Genomic DNA, 21714 nt, shown 5'->3' with positions numbered 1-21714 from the left:
ATTTAGAGGTTTACTATTGCCGATTACCATCTCACATTGAAAGCGTGCTGGAGGAGAGGAGGAGACTACAATCAGGAGAAACTGCAGCTGCAGTTCTGCTAAAACCTGGTCAGGGGTGGAAGAATAGAGCAGAATTTGTCAACTCCACTGCAGAGCGCGCTCTCATTATTCTGTTCGTGGCATTCAGTTTTCACCACCTCTGCTGTAAAATATTTTGATCAAAACTATGGTTTTGGTCGATGAAGTAGTGAATAGGTCTTTCAGTGCAATTGCCTATTTGAAGTGGATTTTGTTGGCAATTGGCTGAGCAAATTCCCACTTGCAATAACAGCTGTGAACCCTGCTGAGGGCATCTGTTGGGTAGTTAATACTTGTTGGGAAGTATCTCGCTTTAAGTGTGTTTTGTTTACAAAAGAAATTCCTACGCTTTTTAACACAGTGTTAAAGACATTGTGCCTCCTGTTTATTTACATATAATGTTCGATCCGTGTTGTCTTTGTTCACTTGTACTGATTTTCCTCCCTACGGGGGGCTAACATATCGAAGGGCTTTTTTGATTGCCTTCAAGTTTCAATTGAGTTATAATAATAAAAGCCTAGCTACAGAAAGGTTATTCAATTAAGTATTATAAGAGACTGCTGACCCAATTTTTTCCTTTCTAGCCAGAAAAAATAAGGAGAAACTCCATGGAAGGTAAAATTGAAATGGATGTCAGTGTAAGCAGGACTTACAAGAACAGTTTCTGCATCAGTGGCAAGAGCAGGACAGCCTGATCTCCTTCTGTGGCTGTCATTTTTTAAGGAGAACTGTCCATCCAGAGCCCACATACTCTGCAATAAAATCCTTTGCCCTGGAGGAGTTGTTGGAGCCACATTAATAGCACTGGGCATGTGAAGGGATGCAAGTGTGAAACAGATGTAAGCCTCTTTTGTATTACTTTGCTGATATAAAACCCAGGAATAGGCAGCTCTGCAAAAGCAGGAAAAGGGGTCACAATGGGGTACCTCTGTTAACGGCCCACCTCCAAAGCCTCTAGGGAAGTCTATACTGCCACTTGTACAGTGAGCCACCAGCTCACCAGCACTCATGAATATGCAACCCAGGGTGGATCAGGCTCCAACAGTTCCAGCCTCCAGTGATGAAGGAACCCTCCAGTGTACCCTATAAGAGCAATATCTAGGGAAATCACCTGCTCTTCATCTACAGAAGCTGATCCTCATGACAAGCAGCTGTTTAACTGTGTAAGTGGCTATCAAAATTCTTGCTTAAATACCTACAGAAATGCTGTCCGGTCTAAAAAGATTCCCAACTGCAGAGCTCCATCTTTCAGACGTGTTTTAAATGGAGACTGAAGAAAAGTTTCAGCTCACACTCTTGCAGATGGAAGGTAAGACATTTGTAATACAGGCTTGCTCAAGTGGAAGCAGCTCATCAAGACAACAAACACTTCCAGTGTATATACAAAAGCAATGGCACATTTTTTTTACTTTGAAAGTTTAGGGAGAAAACAGGAGAATTAGGTTAGGAGTAAACAGCTGAATTCTGATTGCATGAGTCAGCAAGCTCAGTTTGAACATAAAAACATTGGTGTAAACACTCACATTCATGGACGAGTGCTACAGATTTAATGTTAGGTATGCAAGGATTTAATTTATCTTCCATTTGCAAACTAATACCTTGTGTAGCAAAATGCTTTCCAGTGGTTACATGAACACATAATTTTGGAATAGCATCAGAAAAAACTAAGAAAATTACCAGTACTCTCTTTTTTTGCAGGATCTCTCCTTTCCCTCTTTTCTTCCATCAAACTACATTGGAAATCTAGGTGTTCAGCTCATGTGCTTGTTAAACATGGTCCACATACTGTTATGTAAGTTACTTTGGTGAAGATGTATTTCCCGTTCACACCTTGCTCCTCCATTCTGTCCCAGTCCTGAAATTGTTTTCCAAGTATGTTTTCAGAGAGACATGATTACCATTTCAGAAATACGTGTCTGACATTAGAGCTCACAAAGTAAACATTTGTTTAATACCAAATAAATCTAAGGTCCTTCTGGGTGTAACTTGCAGAGCCAAGGCCTAAATCTGTTTATGTAAGCTGAACCTCAAAAGCAAGGTAAGTCACTTGAATCAGGCTTCCACAATCCTTAAAATAAATGTGAGCTGAAACTGGACCTTTGCTGTATATTGGAAATATTAAGGAAGCAGGACTTTAGAGAACTGACTCCACTTTTGAAAGGCTTATAGCTGTGCACAGAACCTATACTTTTGCTATCACACTAACCTTAAGAGTTTTAATGCTGGGAATTAATATACCTACCCTTAAGTTCTGTACCCATGGGTATGATTGTGTCTCATACAGCTGTATTACAGTAACACTATCGCTTTCATGCTGTTAATTCAATTTCTGTTTTTTTCCTCATTTTCTGCCTAATGTCACAGATGTTATGTATAGATGAAAGACAACCAACTCTGAACTTTTGCTTATCTCCTGGATCTTATGCACATGGTTGTGAGCCCACAGTGTGTACGACAAAAAAGTCTGAAGAAAATGCCACCAACATTTCAGAATAACTGCACACTGGTGACTTTTCTTAATTGTTTGAAAGTAATTACCACTTATTGGGGAAACCAGAAAACTAAAGCAAATCAGTGACAAAAATACCACAGAACTAAACTAAAAATGTAAATCAGGAGTATCCTGGCAAAACCACACCAAATGCAGAAAGGCTCTGCTAATATGCAAGAACAGTGACATCTTGTGGGGATTTACAGAAGCGAGTTCACAGAGGGACAGGGCAGTCTAGTCTGTGATGTCGGGTAATTAAAGGAAACTCTACTTCAGTAGTTTATTTAATACATGTACCACTAATATTTGGTAGAAATTAGGCTTTATTGCTTTTATAATGAGGAATGGAAATTAAAAAAAGCAGATAAATAGCTACTTAGAAAAACTTCGAAAACAAAAATTAATGGAGTGGGGTGGAGTCCAAAAAGCTCTGCAGCCGTTTCCTCTGCTCTCCCAGGAAGTAGTTACATTTATGACTTAAATATTACTCATCCAAAATAATAATGGCATAAGGGAAAAGAGACTAAACGAGGAACTATATTGTAAAGGCATACAGTCAAACATAAAAATGACATCCATATTAAGTGGTTTTTAAAAACACACACATAAATATTTAATAAAGAAAGCATGGATAGTTATGTTGTTCCTTTCCACTGATTAATAGACTATGCCAAATTCATTATATGTACTTCTTGAGAAAGCAAAGTTATATCACAATGGAAAATTAATATTTCCTACTTGCCAGTACAGTATGCAAGATCTGGACCCTTCAGATTGCATCAGAGTATTTGAGTTTCTGGAACAAATCTTCAGCTGCTATAAAGTGTCATAACTCAGCCAAGATACTTAACTCTGACAGCTTACAAGCAAAAATGTTTTGATTTTTTTTTTTTTTGACAAGTTTGCACCCAAACAAAGTTATAAAAACATAACATTTACAACTTGGAAGATGACAGATTTTCCTACCATGATGTTCATGTGTTTCTCTTATTTTCTTTTACCTGAGTAACCTAAGTAAACAGATTACAAGGCAATTTAAACATATTAGCTAATACAAGGTTTACTGGACTTCTCATATATAGAAATGTACTTTGACACTATTTGCAGTTTTACAAATACAAAATGAATAAGAACTTTAAAACATATTTACTGAGCAGCCATGTTTTGATATCTGTACAGATCAATAAGTGCTGTGGAATTATGTACAGAATTTATAATTTAATTTTTAAACAGCTTTTGTGCAACCTGGCTGTAATGTGCATTTAAAGAACTGCTGTCAACATTACACATCTGTAATTTACTGGTGCCAGAAATGGAGAGCACAGAATAGGACAACAGCTCCTAAAATAATACTGTGCTACGCAGACATCAGTACATAATTCAAATAGTGCATATTAATCAATGTCCGATGAGGAATAATAGCTGCTAATACAGACACGGGCATTTACAGGTATTAGGTTTGTTATAGTAAGTATGGATGAATGAACTTTTCCATATATAAACATTAAAAGAAAGGGCTTGAATTAGGAAGTTATAGAATAATTAAAGAAGGAAATTTATGTAATAAATAACAAAATTTTCAATTTAACTTGCAGAAGATAAATGCAGTTGGAAAAAATCCTTTACAGTAGCAAAAGATCCTTTACAGTAGCAATGAAACCATTCAGAAGCATTGTCAAATCAAAGGTAATTCAGTTTTATTTTATAATCATAACAACTGAAAGAAAAAAACAACATGAAGAAAATTTAGTTTATCTCTGATAGTTGTTAGTGTACTTCTGTGTTATTGTATCTGTCAGATGTTTCCTCCTCTTTTTGTGCTCTATTCACGCTATCCCTTTTGATTTTTGATTTTTTTAAGTTTCTTTAGTCCAACAAAAATCCATAGACACTAAAGCACAGTGAATATGCAATCTGCAGACTGGTGTGAGTGAAAAACCATAGGAATATAATCACTTTTACGAGGTAAGCTTGGAGTAACTTGGAGGAGAGAACTTGCGCTTCAAGTACTTGAGAATGTAAAGTGGAAGACAGCTTACAACAGTGATTGCTGACACTTTCCACAGGAAGGTCACAGTTGTGATAAAGGCAACATCTGCAGAAACAAATAGGGAAAATAAGTAATGGGAGCCAGTAACATGGAAACTGGAACTTCCACAGTGCAAAGTCAATAAAAGTCTCTTAATTGTTTGCTTATGCTATTGTCCAATTAAAAAAAAAAGGGCAATAAAGCAACAGAAAGTTAACCTCAACATTTTGCTTTTGCCAATTATTTTTTTTAGACAGGAATTTCAGAGTTCCTTTATGGTCCTTACACTGATTTGCAGCTAAATTATTTTTTAGGGGAAGCAGAATCTCGGTTTAAAAGCAAGATTCTCTCATAATAAAAAAAATAAGTCAGGTTATTTTTCTAATAGTAAGAATGATTTTTACCATAATACAAGTTCCCAACCAGAAATTTTGCTAGTTTGGATCTTTTATTCTGTATTGATTATTTTTCTCACAACATCTACGCTGAATGATTCTTAAAATCATAGAGATTAAATTAGAGCCCAAAAATTTAAAGGGAAAACAATGTAGTGATATTGCTACAAGCCACACTGAAAAGCTAATTGTTTATGACAAAAATTAACAAGAATGCTGGCACACTACCCTTGCTAATAATTTTTTTTGCCCCTATTTGTGATACTTACAAATACTTACTTTTTGCCCCTATTTGTCATACTTAGTTATCATGGAAAGATCCCAGAACTCAAGTAACCCCAAGAATTTTAAAAAAAATTTTTTCCATTATTTACAAATGCATATATTAAAGATTTTGCTACTCTTGAGTGAATCTTTAAAGATCAAAAAAACAAAAAGCCAACCCAAAACTTCCAGAAAAGTTAAACTTCACCTACCTAAGAAAGCTCCAAAAGACACTCTGCCTATACCTGTTTCACAAAGAGGGAAAATGAAAGGATAGATTTACAGAAAATACAAAAGTTATGTGAAAAAAACCCAAACAAACAGGTTAGCTACACAAAAAGGAAATGAAGAAGATGTTAGCAGCATTAACTGGATTAGTATTGCCTTTCACATGTCAATCAGATTATTTTAAGCAGCAATTAAATCAAAACACTTTGAAAACACAGAGATTTTATATTCGGTCATGTTTTAAGATTGTGAATATATTGGCACATTTCTTACATTTGACTTCAAGGTATAATTTACTGTATAAACAACTTGATCATGTGAATGAAAATTCACTTCAGAAAATGCAATAAAGAAATGCTTTACTGCTCCAACTTTCCTCATTAAAAATACTTTGCATATTAAATGTCAATGTATAAACTTGTTACGCAGTTTTAGCCTAAGCCTGCTTGGACATACTGAAAGCCCATGTAACTTATCATAGACACCCTAAAAAGGCCACTGTGTGCAATTAACTCAGAAACATAAAAACTAATTTACTTTCATGAGTCAGACCTGTAGAACAGTATCAAATGCTTTTGCCTTTCTAATTTGAGTGCTATGTCATCATATAATTTCTTTGGAAGGAGATGATCCTTATAACATCACTGAAAAGAGTTTATTTGCCAATGAAGTCAAGAACTATTGGTCTGGATTACTGTTCCTCATCCACGGAAGTTGTTCTATACCTTGAACTGCAACCCATCACTTAAGTTTATGCTACATCACATACACAAAAAAAGCTCCCTCCCCCCAGTTATAATGCGACAAACTAAATAAGAGTCAAGCATTAAACAGAAGTGAGGCTAAGAGAAAGGCATTTTCTCAGATTAACTGGTGAATAACACACAGTAAAATACATCTTTACAAAATCTCATGAAATTGCAGCCTTTTTAGTACTCTCAAATACAAAAATATAAAGAAGTTAAGTCCCTGGGCTGCAAGAAGCCATGCAAGCATGTATGGACTAAGTTTCTGGGACTTGCCCAGCAAATACAGGAGCGCAGAGAGAAAAACACTCCTCTTCATGGAAAAGTTTGCAAGAAACAAACTCCCTGCAGTTTTTATACCTCTGTGAACACCATCTAAAAGTGTTTTTCACAGAACAGCACCAGAAAGGATGGAAGGACTGGCTGTCACCAGTACTACAGACTTTCAAAGGTAAAGCCCCAAGTTCTGCTTTATGATGTTCCTGGAAGTCTGGACTCAAGTGCAAGTACCTATATCTGTTCTTGCTTGTTCCTTTAATTTGTAATCTGACTGTGGAGATTCAAAAATTAGCCCAATAATCTCTATTTATGTGTCTGTGCATCAGTGTCAGAGAAAACAAAAGGATGCTCTGGCAAACCTGAAATCATGTACAATACAGGTACCAAGCCCAGTAGGGTTGTTTCTTCAGTAAAATTTGACTCCTGAGAAATCTGGGAAGTAACGGAACACTGGGACAGGCAGTGAAGCATTTACTGATTAAATAAATAATTATATAATGTACGTACACTACCCTAGCTTTTAACACCTGGGAAATGAGAGAGTGAAGGCAGAACTACACGTAACACTTAATTCTGCTATGTGAAATGACAACTGAAGAAGGGCAACTCCTTACTCATCAGCCCCTAAAAGGCAGAGAAGGAGTTGGATTCTGCTCCTTGTGAGGTATAATTAAAGCTGTTACGAATATTTCTGTAAGTTACATTTGTAAAATCACACAGAGATATTTTGTTTTTACTAAAGAGTAAGTTGATCCAAGAAGCAGTATGTATTATTTTGATGCTCAGATTCTTGACTGCTAAGATTTGCAGTTAAAATGCGTTCTTTCATCTTGTGAACTATAAACAATCAGAACCTTAAGATGCAGTATGGCATACCAAAACTTAAAGCAAAGCAAACTTAATACAAGCTTACTATAATTATGAAACAATGGTTCCTCTATAAGGTATCTTTCCTGCTAGGCTGCTGCCTCACTCTCCAACAATACTTCAGCAATTTTAGCCTCGTGAGTTAGATCTAATGAGGCCCACTTGGACTGGTGTTCAAAATAATGCACCAATTCAGGGGAAGATCCTGATTTTTTACAAATCATATCTATTTTCAATAGTGCAAATCTCCAAGCCAATTTAAGGTATGCAGTTTGGACTGTCAATATCAGACCAAGAAAAGGCACAAGTGGTTTGAGTAAAGTTTATCATCTAGATGAACCATACTAACAGGATAAAGATTGTTGAATTTTAGGAGAAAAGGGTAAGAGAATATTTTAACACAAAATTAATTAGGCCTGATTTGAACTCAGTTATATTTCTTACAAAGAAAGCTGCATTTCAAAACATCACCTATTCTTAATTGAAAAAAAAACCAGAAGAAAAAAACATAATTAAAAATATAAAACAGTTCTTTGCTAAAATGCTTTTACTCACCAAAGTACTCATTTAGAAATGCAAGAGAGGCCACATAGCAGCCAAGACTGAGGAATTCAGCCACCACCATTAACCAGTGCCATGTTCGTATGGTCAGTGCAACCATCAAGAGCTCAGTCAAGATCAGGGCAGTGAAGGAAATGGCAACGACGTGTACAAATTCGGATTCAAAAAGCAGCAGGGCTCCATACATCAGAATACCACCTGGGTAGGGTGGAGAGGTGCACAAGGTTGGCAATACCCTCCACAGTAAAAGTTCATTGTACCAGTTTTTACAACTGCACACTGAACATTTGATTGCTTATTATGAAAATTTGCCCAGCATTTTTTAAATAACACTGATTTTTCTTAAAGAAGGATATTTACTGTACTTTGTACATGTGAAATAAGCCAACCAAAGTAAAGCCATACTGAAATAAAACTATTAGAAAATTAAACACCTTTTAGTGCAATATATCTGATGAACTCTTAATTAACCTCATTTTGTCAAGTGCTGCAAATAAATGAGATATTGTTGAAAGTGTAATTACTTTTAACTGATTACATAATTCAGATTTCTTCAACAGTACTTCTGTCATTCCATGAAAGAAAACTACTGTGTAAATACATGCAATGTGATAAGCACTCATTAAAATTTTTCTGGATTAGCATTTAATTAAAAACATGTCCTTTTTTAGGCGACATGCACCAATAAAAATACCAATCACACTGTGTTTTGAATAGCCTGGCACACTACAGGAATATCGATTTACGAGATAAACAGAAAGCAATATATATAACTGCTGATGAAATGTTCAGCTTTGGGAATTCAACCTGCAGCTGAAAAACAATATTGCTAATAGCAGACAAAAATTTCTCAGTTCAGCAAAATTAGTACTCTCTCCTACCTTGGTAAATACTGATTAAAACCCAGATGAGGAAGGTCTTAAATGACAAAGATCTTCCCTAAGGGAAACATGTGAGAGGACAGTTAAACACAACTTAAAAAAAAAAAAATCTACTCAGATCATATATTTTTAATAGTTCATTGCTAGAGAGACATTTTACAAGTAAAATAAGCAGTATTTGAAGTGATAAAGTCTACAAAGCTTCTACTTGTTTTTATGATTCTTCATTACAAGCTTGTATAGAAATTGCACAAAGTCTAAATTTGGGACTAAGAAGTTGAGGCCTTAAACAGAAGAGACACTTTAGCTTGTAATGCTCTGGCTGGTTTTCAGAATGAAAAATGCAGTAGAATTCGTTTATTTTTTATTTGTGAAATGTAGTCTTCAAAACAACTACAGCATTATGTACCTACTGACCAAAACCTTAAGCAAATCTGCAGTTATTTACCAGTAACTTCTAAATGTCGGATAAACTGCCCATTTGCTTTCATAGAATAAATTTATGGCTACTGCAAATTTTCAGCAAGTAATTACTACCAAATAAATTTTAAATCTTTTGATTGTGACTGTTAGATTGAAACATACACAAAAATCAAAGAATAAATGCTGTATGTGTGATATAACTCTTGCATTCTGAGAGGGTACTGATGAAGTATGTTAGAACTGAAGAGTTGAATGGATACAGTTTTAAGGATAAAGTGGCAAACAAAGCAGCCATTTTGCCACAAAAGAAATGATCAATCTAGAACAGGCAAGAATCAGCACTTCTTCATTGCTGTAGCAAGTTCCAAGTTCGGTGAACATCTTTCCACAGGCAAGCTTACAACTCTGCTTAGCAGGTGAAGGTCAGGCTTTTTTAAGCTTAATCATGGACTGAAATCTCAAAAACTTTAAAGATTCTCAAGTGGAGAAAGAAACAACCAAGATCTTCAATAGAGGAAAGAGAATGATCCCAGACTAATGTAGCCAATAGCTAACTTAGTGCAACTAAAAAGACAAAGACTCGGAAGAATTTGGACATTCTCCAACTAGAGTCTGCTTCTGAACTTTTAGAAATATCTTTGAAGAATCTACTATCCCTAAAATAGACTGTCTGCTTCTGCCTTGGATCACAACTTTCCTAGCTGATAGCTAAGGATGAAGAAGTGCTTTTCAAAAAATTTATTAAAACAGAATATTGAGATTTTTCACTTTTGTAGGTGACAAAATTATAAATTTTGATTGTTTGCAAGAATGTGCAAACACACAGAAAGCAGTATCTATGGATGACTGAGTTCAGATATATCAGCTATAAATATTTGTTATTTAAAAGAAGACAGTTTTTGGAGATATCAGCAGTAATTTCTGCATGTTAGGAAAAAATAAATCCAGAAATTCATCTACCAATTAAAAAGGAAAAATAAGCTGTTTGGGGCCAGAGTCAAGGCTGCTTTATCAACATATCTTCAGGTTTGAATTATTTCAGTACAACCAGTGGTGACTGAACAAACGTATTAATAAAAACAATTGAAATGTTTGGTACTGTGGATTATTCTAATAGTACAGAAGCTGGCAATAGTTGTGCAATCTGTCTTGCTTGGAATACTTTAAGAAAATGGTTATAAGAATTCCCAGTTTTGCACACTGGAGATTTCAGCATTTGCTTGTAGCTGACCACTGAGGACATTCATACCTTTGTGAGATCCTTATAAAGTTCTGGATATAGCAATGCCATTTCTGGCTTCACATCTTGATCCAATACTAGAGAGAAGACTGGAAACATAGTATATATGGTTGCATACCTAGGTGAAAGGAAAGAACACACATTAACACTTTTGCATGATATAATTTTAAACCGATCTACTGAATTCAAGTATTCTTTTTATGTAAGTGGAATTAAACTGGTTCTTTTTCCCAGTCCTTAGGCAGCTTACCAATACAGCTTTCACATGCAACCTGCTCTTGTGGTTCTGAGAGCTGTCAGTTTTGAGTCTTATACACTCAAAACCAACATTTCTTTCTTCTATCACCCAAGCTTATCACCTGTTACCATACTCCCTGTGCACTTGCACTTTGGACAACCAGTCCAAAGACCTGACATTTAAATTCATCTACAGATGGATGCATGAAAACTGAAGAAAAAAAAGACAACATGGAGAAGGTAGATGGATGAATAAGAGTCTTATCAGCTCTGTAAGTGGCTTTGGATTTTATTGCATGCATGCCAGATACACACTTTGTTATGTAGTTCCCTGGAACTCAGCACAACTATTCGCAAACATTTTTGAGAAGTCTACTGATTGCCTCTGCAAAGTCTGGTGTAATCAGACTATGGTTTGACTAAGATTTAAGTTACTGTCGATTTGTTATTGTTTACAAAGAGAATAAAAAGAAGCTCTTAGGTCAGTAGGGATAGAGAACAGGGACAAACATGAACATATGCACAGCTCTCAGCTGTGTAACTTGGGAAACCATATTAGAAAAGCAGCTGCCGCAATATGACCAAGGTGCTCCTACAATGCTGGACATATTCACGTGACTGGAAATCTATGTGGCAGAATTGGGTAGCACACTCTCAGAGGAAATTTCATAGTAGCTTCAGCTCCATTTTTAACATAAAAACCTGTGATTCTCACTGAGGTTCAATCTGTACATAAATCTGTGTGACAGCTGAAGCTGGTCTGAGAGATTCTCTTTATTGTTTTCACCCCGTATGTGCAAAGGTTCTACGGTATCTTCTTCTAAGGCTATGCAGATCCCTCTCTCCAGAGAACTGATAATGAGACTTCTCCCCTCATATAGTGCATATCCAACCTAGTGTGACTTTTCTTTGTACACTCATCCCAGGTTTTGACAGTGCACCCATGATAAATGTATGGAAAACGTGGATGACACCACACCCGTGGTGTTATTTAAACAGTTAGCTTGCTGTACTTATTACCAGATATCGTAACTGTTGCTTTGACTTACCCTACCATTAGGAATCCTTGGTACAAGGGAACAGATGCAAAATAGAAGACTGATGAAAATACAGCCTACAAAAAGCAGATAATTAATTATTTAATATAATTCTATATACAAAACAATACAATATAGAAAAAATAACAGTACTGGTTAATTAAGATTTTGTGACATTTCAAAGACAGGCATAGTGATTTCAACTATTCAGAAAACAAAGTTTTAAATACCTGCATAGTTGAAATAATAAGGCCTCGGTGCATGACAAATTGACCAAGTGCTGCTGATCTTTTGTAACTGTTTCGTCCGTGTACCATCAGCAGCCTACCTATGTGTTTAAACTGTGTGATAGAAAAGTCAGCTGCTAGAGAAGCTTGTTTTCCCTCCTAGAAAAAAAAGAAAAATATTTCAAGTATGAAGCCCAGTGTAAAAGACGTGTATCAAGTTTCAAAATTCTAAACAATAATTTATTTTAAAAGATAAGTTTGTTTCTGCTTTGAAAATTAACCCTGCAATGAGACATGACAATTTTTTGTGCATATTCTACAACACAGTGGGCTGTAACAAGTAAGTTTAATTGCTTCTCCTACTTCTTCCACGTAATGCTACACAGAAATAACTATGTTTTTTTCTGCTTTTAAAAAGATAAAGCAGAAGACATAGAAGTAAAAACACTAAAGATTAAGCATTCTTATAATCTTGCAGAATATTTTAATTAGAAAACACATTAGACACATATTTCACAATGGAACTGTTAACATTACCTTGCCTTCAATTCCAATTCCACAGTCTGCTGCTTGGATCATGCTGACATCATTTCCTCCATCACCTGGAAAATGTCACTGCAATATTCAGTTCTTCAGAGGTTTTATTCTCCTGGCCTTACAGTACTTGAGAAACCTCTTACATACCTTTAAATTCTTATAATTAATCTATGACTTATGATTAATTACTTCAGTAATCAAAACTTTTTCCTGCAGAATAGAGAAAATAACCACACCTTTCTCATGGAATGGCATTTTGTGCCACAACTACAGAATACCTGGCTGTTTACGGTAAAGAGTTCTCTCTGGTTTTGTTTCAGCTGTTTCTCTGTGGTGCCACCTGCTGATATATTTATTACAGATTTTACTACGAGGATTGTGCCAAGAGTTACCTATTGCACACGTGCGTTTCCCGGTGTGGTGCTGTAACAGTTTCACAATGTGGGCTTTCTGGGTGGGAGAACATCGGCAGCACACTACAGCAGGACACTGACAAGCCAGCTCTACAAATTCATGCTCATAATACTTCAGACAAACCTGAGGGAAAAATTTGGATTTATTTACAATAAAATATTACTACATGTAGCCCAACACAAAAAAACAGTATAAAGATTTTTTTTTTAGGAAGTTTTCCATGTACAACATCCAACTGGCAGAAAAAAAGAAAGCCAGATTCTCCTGACTGTGGCTTTATTATTTTTAAAATCAAAGAGAATGTCAGTTTGAGTGCCAACATGCTTTGAGGTTGAGAGAATAGACAGTACTAAAGCATGCTGTATACAAATTCCATTCTGTTACTGTACAGAAGACTAGAAACCCAGCAACGTATGCCCATCTAGAACATATATCATCTATTTGGCACTCAGTGATAAGCAAAAGCATCTCTAAGGACAATTTAAAAGTATGGAAAAATACTCAAAAAAAGAGTGTGAAGATGCTGATACATAACTTTCTGACCATAAGCATATAAATAATTTGACAGAAACCAAGTTTTTACCTCAAGTGAGTCCCCAGATATCACCAAGGCACAGTCATGCTTCCTCCTAAAAGCATTTAGTTCTAAGTGAGCCTCTCCTCGAGTGGCAACCTTCAATAAAAAACACTCAATTAAAAGATTTTGTTATCTTTAAAAAAAAACACCTGCCTAAACAAATCAGGTTTTGAGAACTCATACCCAAAAACCTTGGTTTAAGTGTTTTATCCCACTGCAAGTCCAATACCCCTGGAATTTTACTATAAATGTCAAATCTTATGGAGTGAAAAAATATTCCTCAAACAAGGAAAATCTATGTAGTCAGCTTAAGTGGCTCCTCATGAAAGTTCACAAGGGCTAAAATAGTAATGAATTAATGACATTAAAATATCTGAATTTTGAGCTGGCCTGAGTCTTTTCATCCTGGGAGGGCTACAGAAAAATAGAAAAATTTCCCAAGCAAACCTCTTTTTTTTTTTGTTTATTAACCAGTAAAATATGTTCTTAGAATAACATAAAGTGTTCCTATTAATTGTTCCTTCAGTTTGGGTAACCAGGCACAGATTTCAAACGGCACATAAAGATGCTCATTAGTACTAATCCTTTTGGATCTTACATGACTCTGAAGGCAAGATCAAGTGGCATAATATGAAAGAATTACATCATAGATTTTTTTTATTTACATAATTGTTTCAGAAAGGCCCAGCTGTGAAATGCAAAAAACAGTCAAATGTTACCAAATGGATTTTGGAAGGTTTTGAGCTACGAACAGAACATGAAAAATTGAAATTATAACCAGATATTCAGGAGACTGGCAGGTTTGGGGTGTGGTGGGTTTTTTTTTCCTGTCGTTGTTTTGGTGGTGGGTTTTTGTTTGTTTGATTTGTTTTGTTTTTGATTTGGTTTTTCATTTTGTTTTTTTTCCCCCAATAAATATCAATGTATTTTAGAGCTATCATGCTAGACAAAGTTCCAAGCACAGAATAAGACACAAGCTCTGATTACACTTTTAATTTTGTCTCTGTCAACAGTTTGATTAAATAACTTTTATGATATATCAATCTTAACTACACTGAATGTGAAGTTTTGTACTTGACCCACTACTACCCAGTCAGATGCAGTTCAAAGAACCTTTCTCCTCTAGATGGGCTCTACTACCCATAAAATTTGAGTTACATTAAAAAGCCCTGCAAAAAGAAAAACTCATACACATGCCCCAATTCAGATTTTTTTTCCTTCTTTCCCACAATTAAGCATGTAAAGAGAAAGCTCCTTGTCTGGCAGCTGTTAGGAACACCAGACTGTGTTGGCCCAGTACAATCTTTCTGCATTGCAGGGATGAAGAGATGTCAGCACTTGTGCACATTGATGAGCAGTAATTGTCCTGTCCTACATTTCACCTAACAGAATGCTTTTTTTTTTTTTTTTTAATTTGTAAATACCTCCAGAATTACAAACTGAAGAAGCGAAGACTTCTAAGAATAAACAATTTTGTTAAAAACAATATACAACTTTTTGGAAAGAGAGTAGCAAAAAGTTTTTTCTTTCTAATTTATAACTAAAATAGAAGTGTTATAGTGCTTGATAATTTCTTTCATTAATTCAGTAGTAATTTCTTAGCAGCAAGTACAGCCACAGAAATAATTCTGTATAAATGCATTTTCTAACTAATTTAAAACTTTGTGTATGCTAAGTTAACACAGTTTTATGCTGATCTCTTATTACCACTCAAGGTAATGAAAATAAAAATCTGACTCAACTAAATACATTTTGTCCAGGAAGACTTAATTTGTGGTGTTACAACATGGAAAGGTCAACAAAAATTGATCTGAAGTTTTATCAGAAGCATTAATAATTTAATTGCAAATAGTAGTCTGCAGGGCCTAATTTGCCATTCTGACTCTTCAGAAGAAAATACATTTACATGTAAATTATATTCATATAATTATTTCTGTAGGTGCAGGTGGTTCATTTAGAACAAACAGACGCATTATGTCTTATCATGCAGCATCAATCAATGTCTGGAAAATCTATTTTTGTTTGGCTTCAGTCAAGTTGATGCTACACAAATAAAATGTATAGAAGAAGATTCAGTTTACTTCTAACGATTACTTAAACAGTGTGTTGGTAAAATGCACACATATATGACATGAACAAGAATTTCTCATACCAACTTGAACTATGTCTACACAGAGGACATTCGCCCTTTCATTCAGGATTAATTCTGCTTGAGTGTAAAGAGTTCTATCAATAAAAGTGTTAAAACAAGCAAGAATGACATTCAGACAGCCTAAATGCATGGACAGCACCTCACCTCCCACAGACTCCTCTCCATCATTATTTAGAGGTATCTTGCTATGTCTGTTATGAAGGGTGTAAAATGCATGTTGAACCTGAGTCACCCAAACATGGCTACAAACATTTCTGCAGCACATTAACAACTCTAGAAGCCAACACCCTTAAAGGCTTTGTAATTCTACAGCCTCGAATAACAACCTAAGTACTACTCTCTTGACCATTATTATGACACTCAGTACAATAACCCAACAATTTTCAACAACCAGCCAACTACTAATGAAATACAGCAACACTGCTATTAGCCGCTCTTTGATGAACCAACAAAAAAAGTTGGAACTATACTTACAGGTCTGAAAATGTGAATATCTTGATTTCTAGACACTAAGTGAGAACTTTTTGCAATGCAAGTTGCTGTCTCCAGTTTATCTCCTGTTAACATCCATATCTGCAAAATAATATAAGAGTTTACTCCTTTGGATATTAGCACGTCTGTTCTCCAAATCTAAATGACATCTCTCTCCCAACTTTTCTCTGGCACTTTTTTGGATTAGATTATCCAAGAAAATATACTGATATGTGCATTTTTAAGTAAAATCAACAAACAGTTTTTACTGCAATAGTATGCAAAGCAGAAAAGAACTGTCTTTACTTTGGGCAGCTCCATTCCCCTTCCCTTCTCACAAGGGCCAATGTCTCAGTGTATGTGAAGACAAAGTGAAGCTCAGGGGAAGCATAAAATCCTTTCCCTATGGCTCTGAGACTACACTGATCAGAAAAGTGAGGATGCAGATGACATTTGTCAGCAAAACGATGTGACATAATAATCTGTGACCCTGGTGATAATCTCAGAAAGCAGCAGCCAAGCCATGACACTGCAAATATTGGAGGATGAGCTACAGTCCCAACACTGTGAAGAGATCCTGCCCACTGACCATGCAGAACTGAGAAGGCAGTAAAATTTAAGGGGGTAAAGTTGTTATGTTCTTAAAGTGTGACAGCTCTCTCAGCCCCTTAACACCAAGGTTTGTTAGTAAGATGACTCAATCACCAGTGTCAGGAAATTATTGTCATTGCATTCCAAAATTCTCCTGGTTTGCTTTACCTTCCTGTGCTGCCCTTCCAGCAGATATTGGAGGGGCTGAAGTCCAGCAGAAGTAGCACATGCAAAATATCCCATCGTGTCTGACTCAGTTCAACCAATGCAAAGTCAATACAACTATTTGGAGCAGAGCTTGACACTCTGCTTAAAGCAAAATGTATACAATCTTGCCCCCTCCCCTCAGACATTGTTCATATATTACTTGAAACCCTCCCTCAAATAAATGCACTACTTGTATATGTGCAATTGTTAGGTATCTAGCAAACCAACTCTTCTGAATGGCTTTTCATGCCATCCTTTTAACATGAATTGAACAAACCCCAAGGGCAGCTCTGAATTCTAGTTAAAGTAATTCACCTTTTGATCTTTGCTGAAACTTCTTACAAGTGCCAAACCTGAAAACATTGTTGTCACACAAATCTTGTGCCAAACTCATTTAGTGTCAGCAAGAACAGTTTGCTGTAGACAGCCAGGGGATATATGACTGAGACACACATACATCTATCCATTGGTAGTTTTCTTACACAAGTAAGTTTGAGATTGATGAAACCTGTGGTAGGCAAGGGAACTTCACACACAGTGTCTTGTTTGTTTCTGCTAGTTCGTGCCCAGAATGAGCTTAGGACTTGACACATTTCTTACTTTGAAAGAACCTGAATATAGACAAATATAAATTATGTCTTGATTGAAAAAGTTAATAAATTATAGCCTGTTATGTCAGCAGTATGTGTTTAGTACCTTTATTCCAGCATTCCTTAGCATCTCTAGAGTTGGTCTAACATCTGCTTGCAGCTGATCTTCTACTCCAGTGAGACACAGTAATTCCATTTCTCGCTCCAAACTCTCTACAACAGCAGCAACCTTCAGGTTTCGATCATGTATGCTTAACTTTGCTTGGTTATATCGACTCTGTTTGCACAAACACAAAACCACTTAGAGTTTGCTACGACTCATAAAGTATACATTCAGTTTACCACTCAGTGATAGCATGGTTTCATTAGGCTAAATGCTTGTCTTTAAATATCTTTAATGAAGAACAAGACTAAAAGAGCAATTTTACTTTATACCCAATGTTATACAAGGCTCTTCTGACAATTCACCTCAAGAGAATGCCTTCAGAAGAACTATTAAGATTTAGGCATCACAGCTTCTAAGGAGGAAAGGCCTTATCTTTGAGAACAAGTAGATTTTTTAGGTCATGCTGAAGCTACAAAAATAACATTACACTAGCTTCTGGGAGAACACTGTCCAATCCCATAATAAAGCAAACACGATCCTACATATGACTGCAGAACCATCACTAATGAATGACAAAGCCTTTAACAGATTGTGGACAATACCTCAACTATCTATTTTTTAAATACGAATCATCTCTTTTTGCAGCCTTGAAAAATAAAAAAGAGGAATGTTCTCCTTGAAGTAATTAAATATGATAAAGCATAAGATCACTCTGTCCCTTCATACCTCAAAATCTTGATACTGTTCTTCAGTAAGCGATTTTTTGGCAACAACCAACGTGCGCAATCCTTCTCGTGCCATATTACCGCACTAAATGAACCAAAGCACAGAAAAGTTATGTAAATATTCAATCCTATGTTCATGCTTTATACTGTATGCTAACAGGGTGTATCTGTACCATAACTTTAGGTGTTTCTTTAGACTCTTAAAATACTCTGGAGAAGCCACAAACAGGATAAAAAGCAATTATACTTCAGGTCCCCCAAATGAAGTGGTTTGCTATCAGTAAGCCAATTAGACTTCCTCTCCTAGCTTAAAGAAAATTTCTTTTAGGTTGAAGCTTTAAAATAAATTAAAACTACTTTTGAGGCACGTAACAGAGGTACATTTCTTTTTCCACTGAACGTATCTCTTATCAGAAAAACATCTACACATTAAAAATAGCCATGGAATAGCATGCCTTAATGAAAAACAAGGCTCTCCAGTGCAAACACTTATTGATTTGACCTCATAAAGCTAAATAAATTAAACAAGTATTTTACAATTAATTGTGCATCATTATCACCAAAAGTAATTTTTATGACATTTTGCTAGGTCTTGAGGGAGTTTAATTTATTCATGTCCCCGAATAAATCAAACTGCCCTGCAGCAGATATTGATTCATATTGCCAATACCATTATGAACATACATGGTGTAATCATTGTATTAACATATTGGCTGTATGTAGGGTCAAAAAAAAGATGATTGCTGGTACCTACTAGAACACATAGTGAAAAATATTAATCAGGTTTGAAATTCAGTCACAATTTTATTTGAAGTTTAATAAATGTGGTAAAAAAAAATCTCAGTTTGGACGCAACACTTATCAAACTCTGTAATTCATAATCATACCTCACTGCAGATTTTGATCAAACAAGGGCATGTCAGGATAAGCAGATTTATAGCAGAAAACTTCTCAGAAGTAAATAGGTTTTATGTGAAAGGTCAGTCAATGAAAAACAGCTTTCCTTGTTTTAAGTAGGAACATGTCCTGCTACTACTACCAGCTTTGCTTTTCTTGTATGTTACTCAGGAATTGGAAATAATTTTAATCCCTTAAAACCCATTCAGGATATGTGTAACTGTAGTTCAAAATCCATTACTGCATTGCCTCAGATTTTCCTTTAAACATACCCCAATAACATCTGATATATTTTAGATTTTAAAATTTTACAAAATTTTAATTTTTGTAAATGTTGATTTTCTTTCTTACCTCTTCTTCTAACCAATCATTGTACTGTACAATAGTGGACATGGCAACATCTGCACCCTTCATGTAAAATGTAATTTCTCCCGAAGATTCATCCTAAAATTTTACAAAAGAAATGGGGGAGGGGGAAGGAGTATCTGTTTGTACAGTCAAAACAATTACCTACCAATAACCTTATTGTCTTCTGAAGCACTCAATAGGTTCCCATTTATAAAAGATGAAGTACCTTGTCAAGAAGTGGGTAAGTTTTATTACTTCATGTTACTGTTTCCAGTGTCATCTCTGATTCCATTGAGATATGTCTCCTATTTCCATGTAAGAGGACCAGTTCTAACTGAAGTCAACAAGCATAACAGATTCTCAACATTCCTGAACTAATTTTAAAATATCACTGTTATGTCCCCTCTAACTTATATTTTGTTTCTTGGGTGGCAAATACCAACCAACCCAAAACAGAAAGCTCTGTATCTTTGAAATATCTGGTAATTAAAAATTTACAAATAACTTAGTGTAAATGATTGTTATACATGTTTTAATGATGCAGCATTCATTGCATATTCAGTGAATCCACACACAGGCAAATGCAATCCAAATTAAGAATTTCTCAGGTATTGTCTGTTGCAGAAGGAGTGAATTAGTCTGATCTGCCAGCATTTTTTAAAAAATCAAACCAAACACCCGGAAAACCCCCAAAATTACCCTAACTATGATGCCCATGCGCTTGCTCTCGGAAGTGAAGGGGAAGATCTGCAGGATATAGTACGTCAGGATGTGTCCACCAGGGGTCTTCAGCTGCATTGAGGTCAGATCCCTGTTAACCAGAGTGAGACCCACACTCTCTGTCCACTGCACCAGAGCTACCTAAAGAGAGGAAAAAAAAAAAGGAAAAAAGAGACATACTTGAGTGTGAAAGGTCTATTACACTTACATAAATTAGGCTAAAGCCAAACAACTGTTGCTAGGGTGAAAGTCTAAACTTTTCCAAGAATCTAGGAAAAAAAAAGTGAACAGCAGCAGACTGAGTATAAAATCTTAATACATCAAATCACTTGTTTCCCTTGAGTAGCTTACAAAATTTCTTTTGAAGAATATAAAAACTTTTTTGAACTTACTGCTGAAAATGAGGTATTTAGAATATATTGTTCAGAAATAACTGTTATAATAAATACCCCATATACATTCAACAATACATCAAGGACATCCAGTAGAAATTTTGCAAAACGAGAACACAATTCCCGTATCAACACCATTATGTAAGTAAAAGACTTTGGGAGCATTTCTATATAAAATATTTTATTACCTCTACAGTTACATGCCAGTTGAAACAATGTAATAGGTAGTAAATAGGTAAGCAAAGGACCTTATTTTCAGTTTCCTTTGCTCACTTGCATCATTTTAATACTTTGTTTCAACAGTAATATGACTTCTGACATCAAATAAGAAACCAAGCTCACAATACTGCATCCCACAAACCCACATATGAAAGTCCCTTTTTCAAAATTTTGCTGCTTTGAAGTGCATGACATCTAGATTCAACATTTTTCTATGTTATGCTTTAAATATTTCTCACCACCACTGTGTGAATTATTCTTTCAAAAAATTAATTTAGGGAAAAAAAAATTTAGGAAAAGTGCTTTACTGATTTTACTGTTTTACATACAAGACATATTCCATATCTGATTTTTTTTCTGATTAAGGAAAACTTCTCCTCAATCTACTTTTACCTTTCCAAATGCTAATCATTACTGAAAACCAGATTTCTAAATCACTAGAAAGGTAACTATAATGAAGTTCACATGATTTTTATGGATCCTGGATTTTTATGGATTAATAGGCTCTGCCATTAATCTCAGGCAAGATAAAAAAATAAAAATCAAGCACTCTGATAAAAGACATGCAAGTAGAAAATTCCCTAGGTAAGTTCAACAGGTCACTAAGAATTTCACATAAAGCAAATAAAACACCACAGCTTCTATGAAAATTTAAAATGGGAATAAAATCCTGTGTGAACATGTGAAAAACCCTAGTAGTGCCATGTGGGTAGGCATCACCAGGTGAAAATACAGTGAGATGAAGTTATGGAAGAGAATAGAACACACTTTGAAAAGCACCATTT

The 21714-nt window shown here is 35.4% G+C and overlaps 1 protein-coding gene across 2 annotated transcripts in view; it reads right to left on the bottom strand.

Moving 5' to 3' along the window:
- Positions 1 to 2874: 2874 nt before the first annotated feature.
- ATP9B (ATPase phospholipid transporting 9B (putative)) overlaps positions 2875 to 21714 on the bottom strand; it is a 154983-nt gene continuing 136143 nt past the window's right edge. Inside the window, exons 16-30 of one of the 2 annotated variants that reach the window (XM_048295684.1) lie at positions 20298 to 20459; positions 19602 to 19694; positions 18355 to 18438; positions 17629 to 17799; positions 16138 to 16236; positions 13518 to 13607; positions 12913 to 13057; positions 12521 to 12585; positions 11987 to 12142; positions 11769 to 11833; positions 10492 to 10600; positions 8820 to 8877; positions 7933 to 8136; positions 5470 to 5502; positions 2875 to 4664 (exon numbers count right to left, since the gene is read on the bottom strand). In XM_048295684.1, the coding sequence (XP_048151641.1) occupies positions 4528 to 4664; positions 5470 to 5502; positions 7933 to 8136; positions 8820 to 8877; positions 10492 to 10600; positions 11769 to 11833; positions 11987 to 12142; positions 12521 to 12585; positions 12913 to 13057; positions 13518 to 13607; positions 16138 to 16236; positions 17629 to 17799; positions 18355 to 18438; positions 19602 to 19694; positions 20298 to 20459 (1671 nt within the window). In that variant the 3' untranslated portion in view covers positions 2875 to 4527. The remainder of the gene's footprint in view (positions 4665 to 5469; positions 5503 to 7932; positions 8137 to 8819; positions 8878 to 10491; positions 10601 to 11768; positions 11834 to 11986; positions 12143 to 12520; positions 12586 to 12912; positions 13058 to 13517; positions 13608 to 16137; positions 16237 to 17628; positions 17800 to 18354; positions 18439 to 19601; positions 19695 to 20297; positions 20460 to 21714) is intronic. The other variant, XM_048295693.1, reaches the window with a different exon arrangement.

This window comes from Corvus hawaiiensis, chromosome 1 (assembly GCF_020740725.1).
Source record: "Corvus hawaiiensis isolate bCorHaw1 chromosome 1, bCorHaw1.pri.cur, whole genome shotgun sequence".
Lineage (NCBI taxonomy): Eukaryota > Metazoa > Chordata > Aves > Passeriformes > Corvidae > Corvus > Corvus hawaiiensis.
The sequence above is the reverse complement of the archived record's forward strand: the minus strand, read 5'-3'. Positions and strand labels throughout refer to the sequence as shown.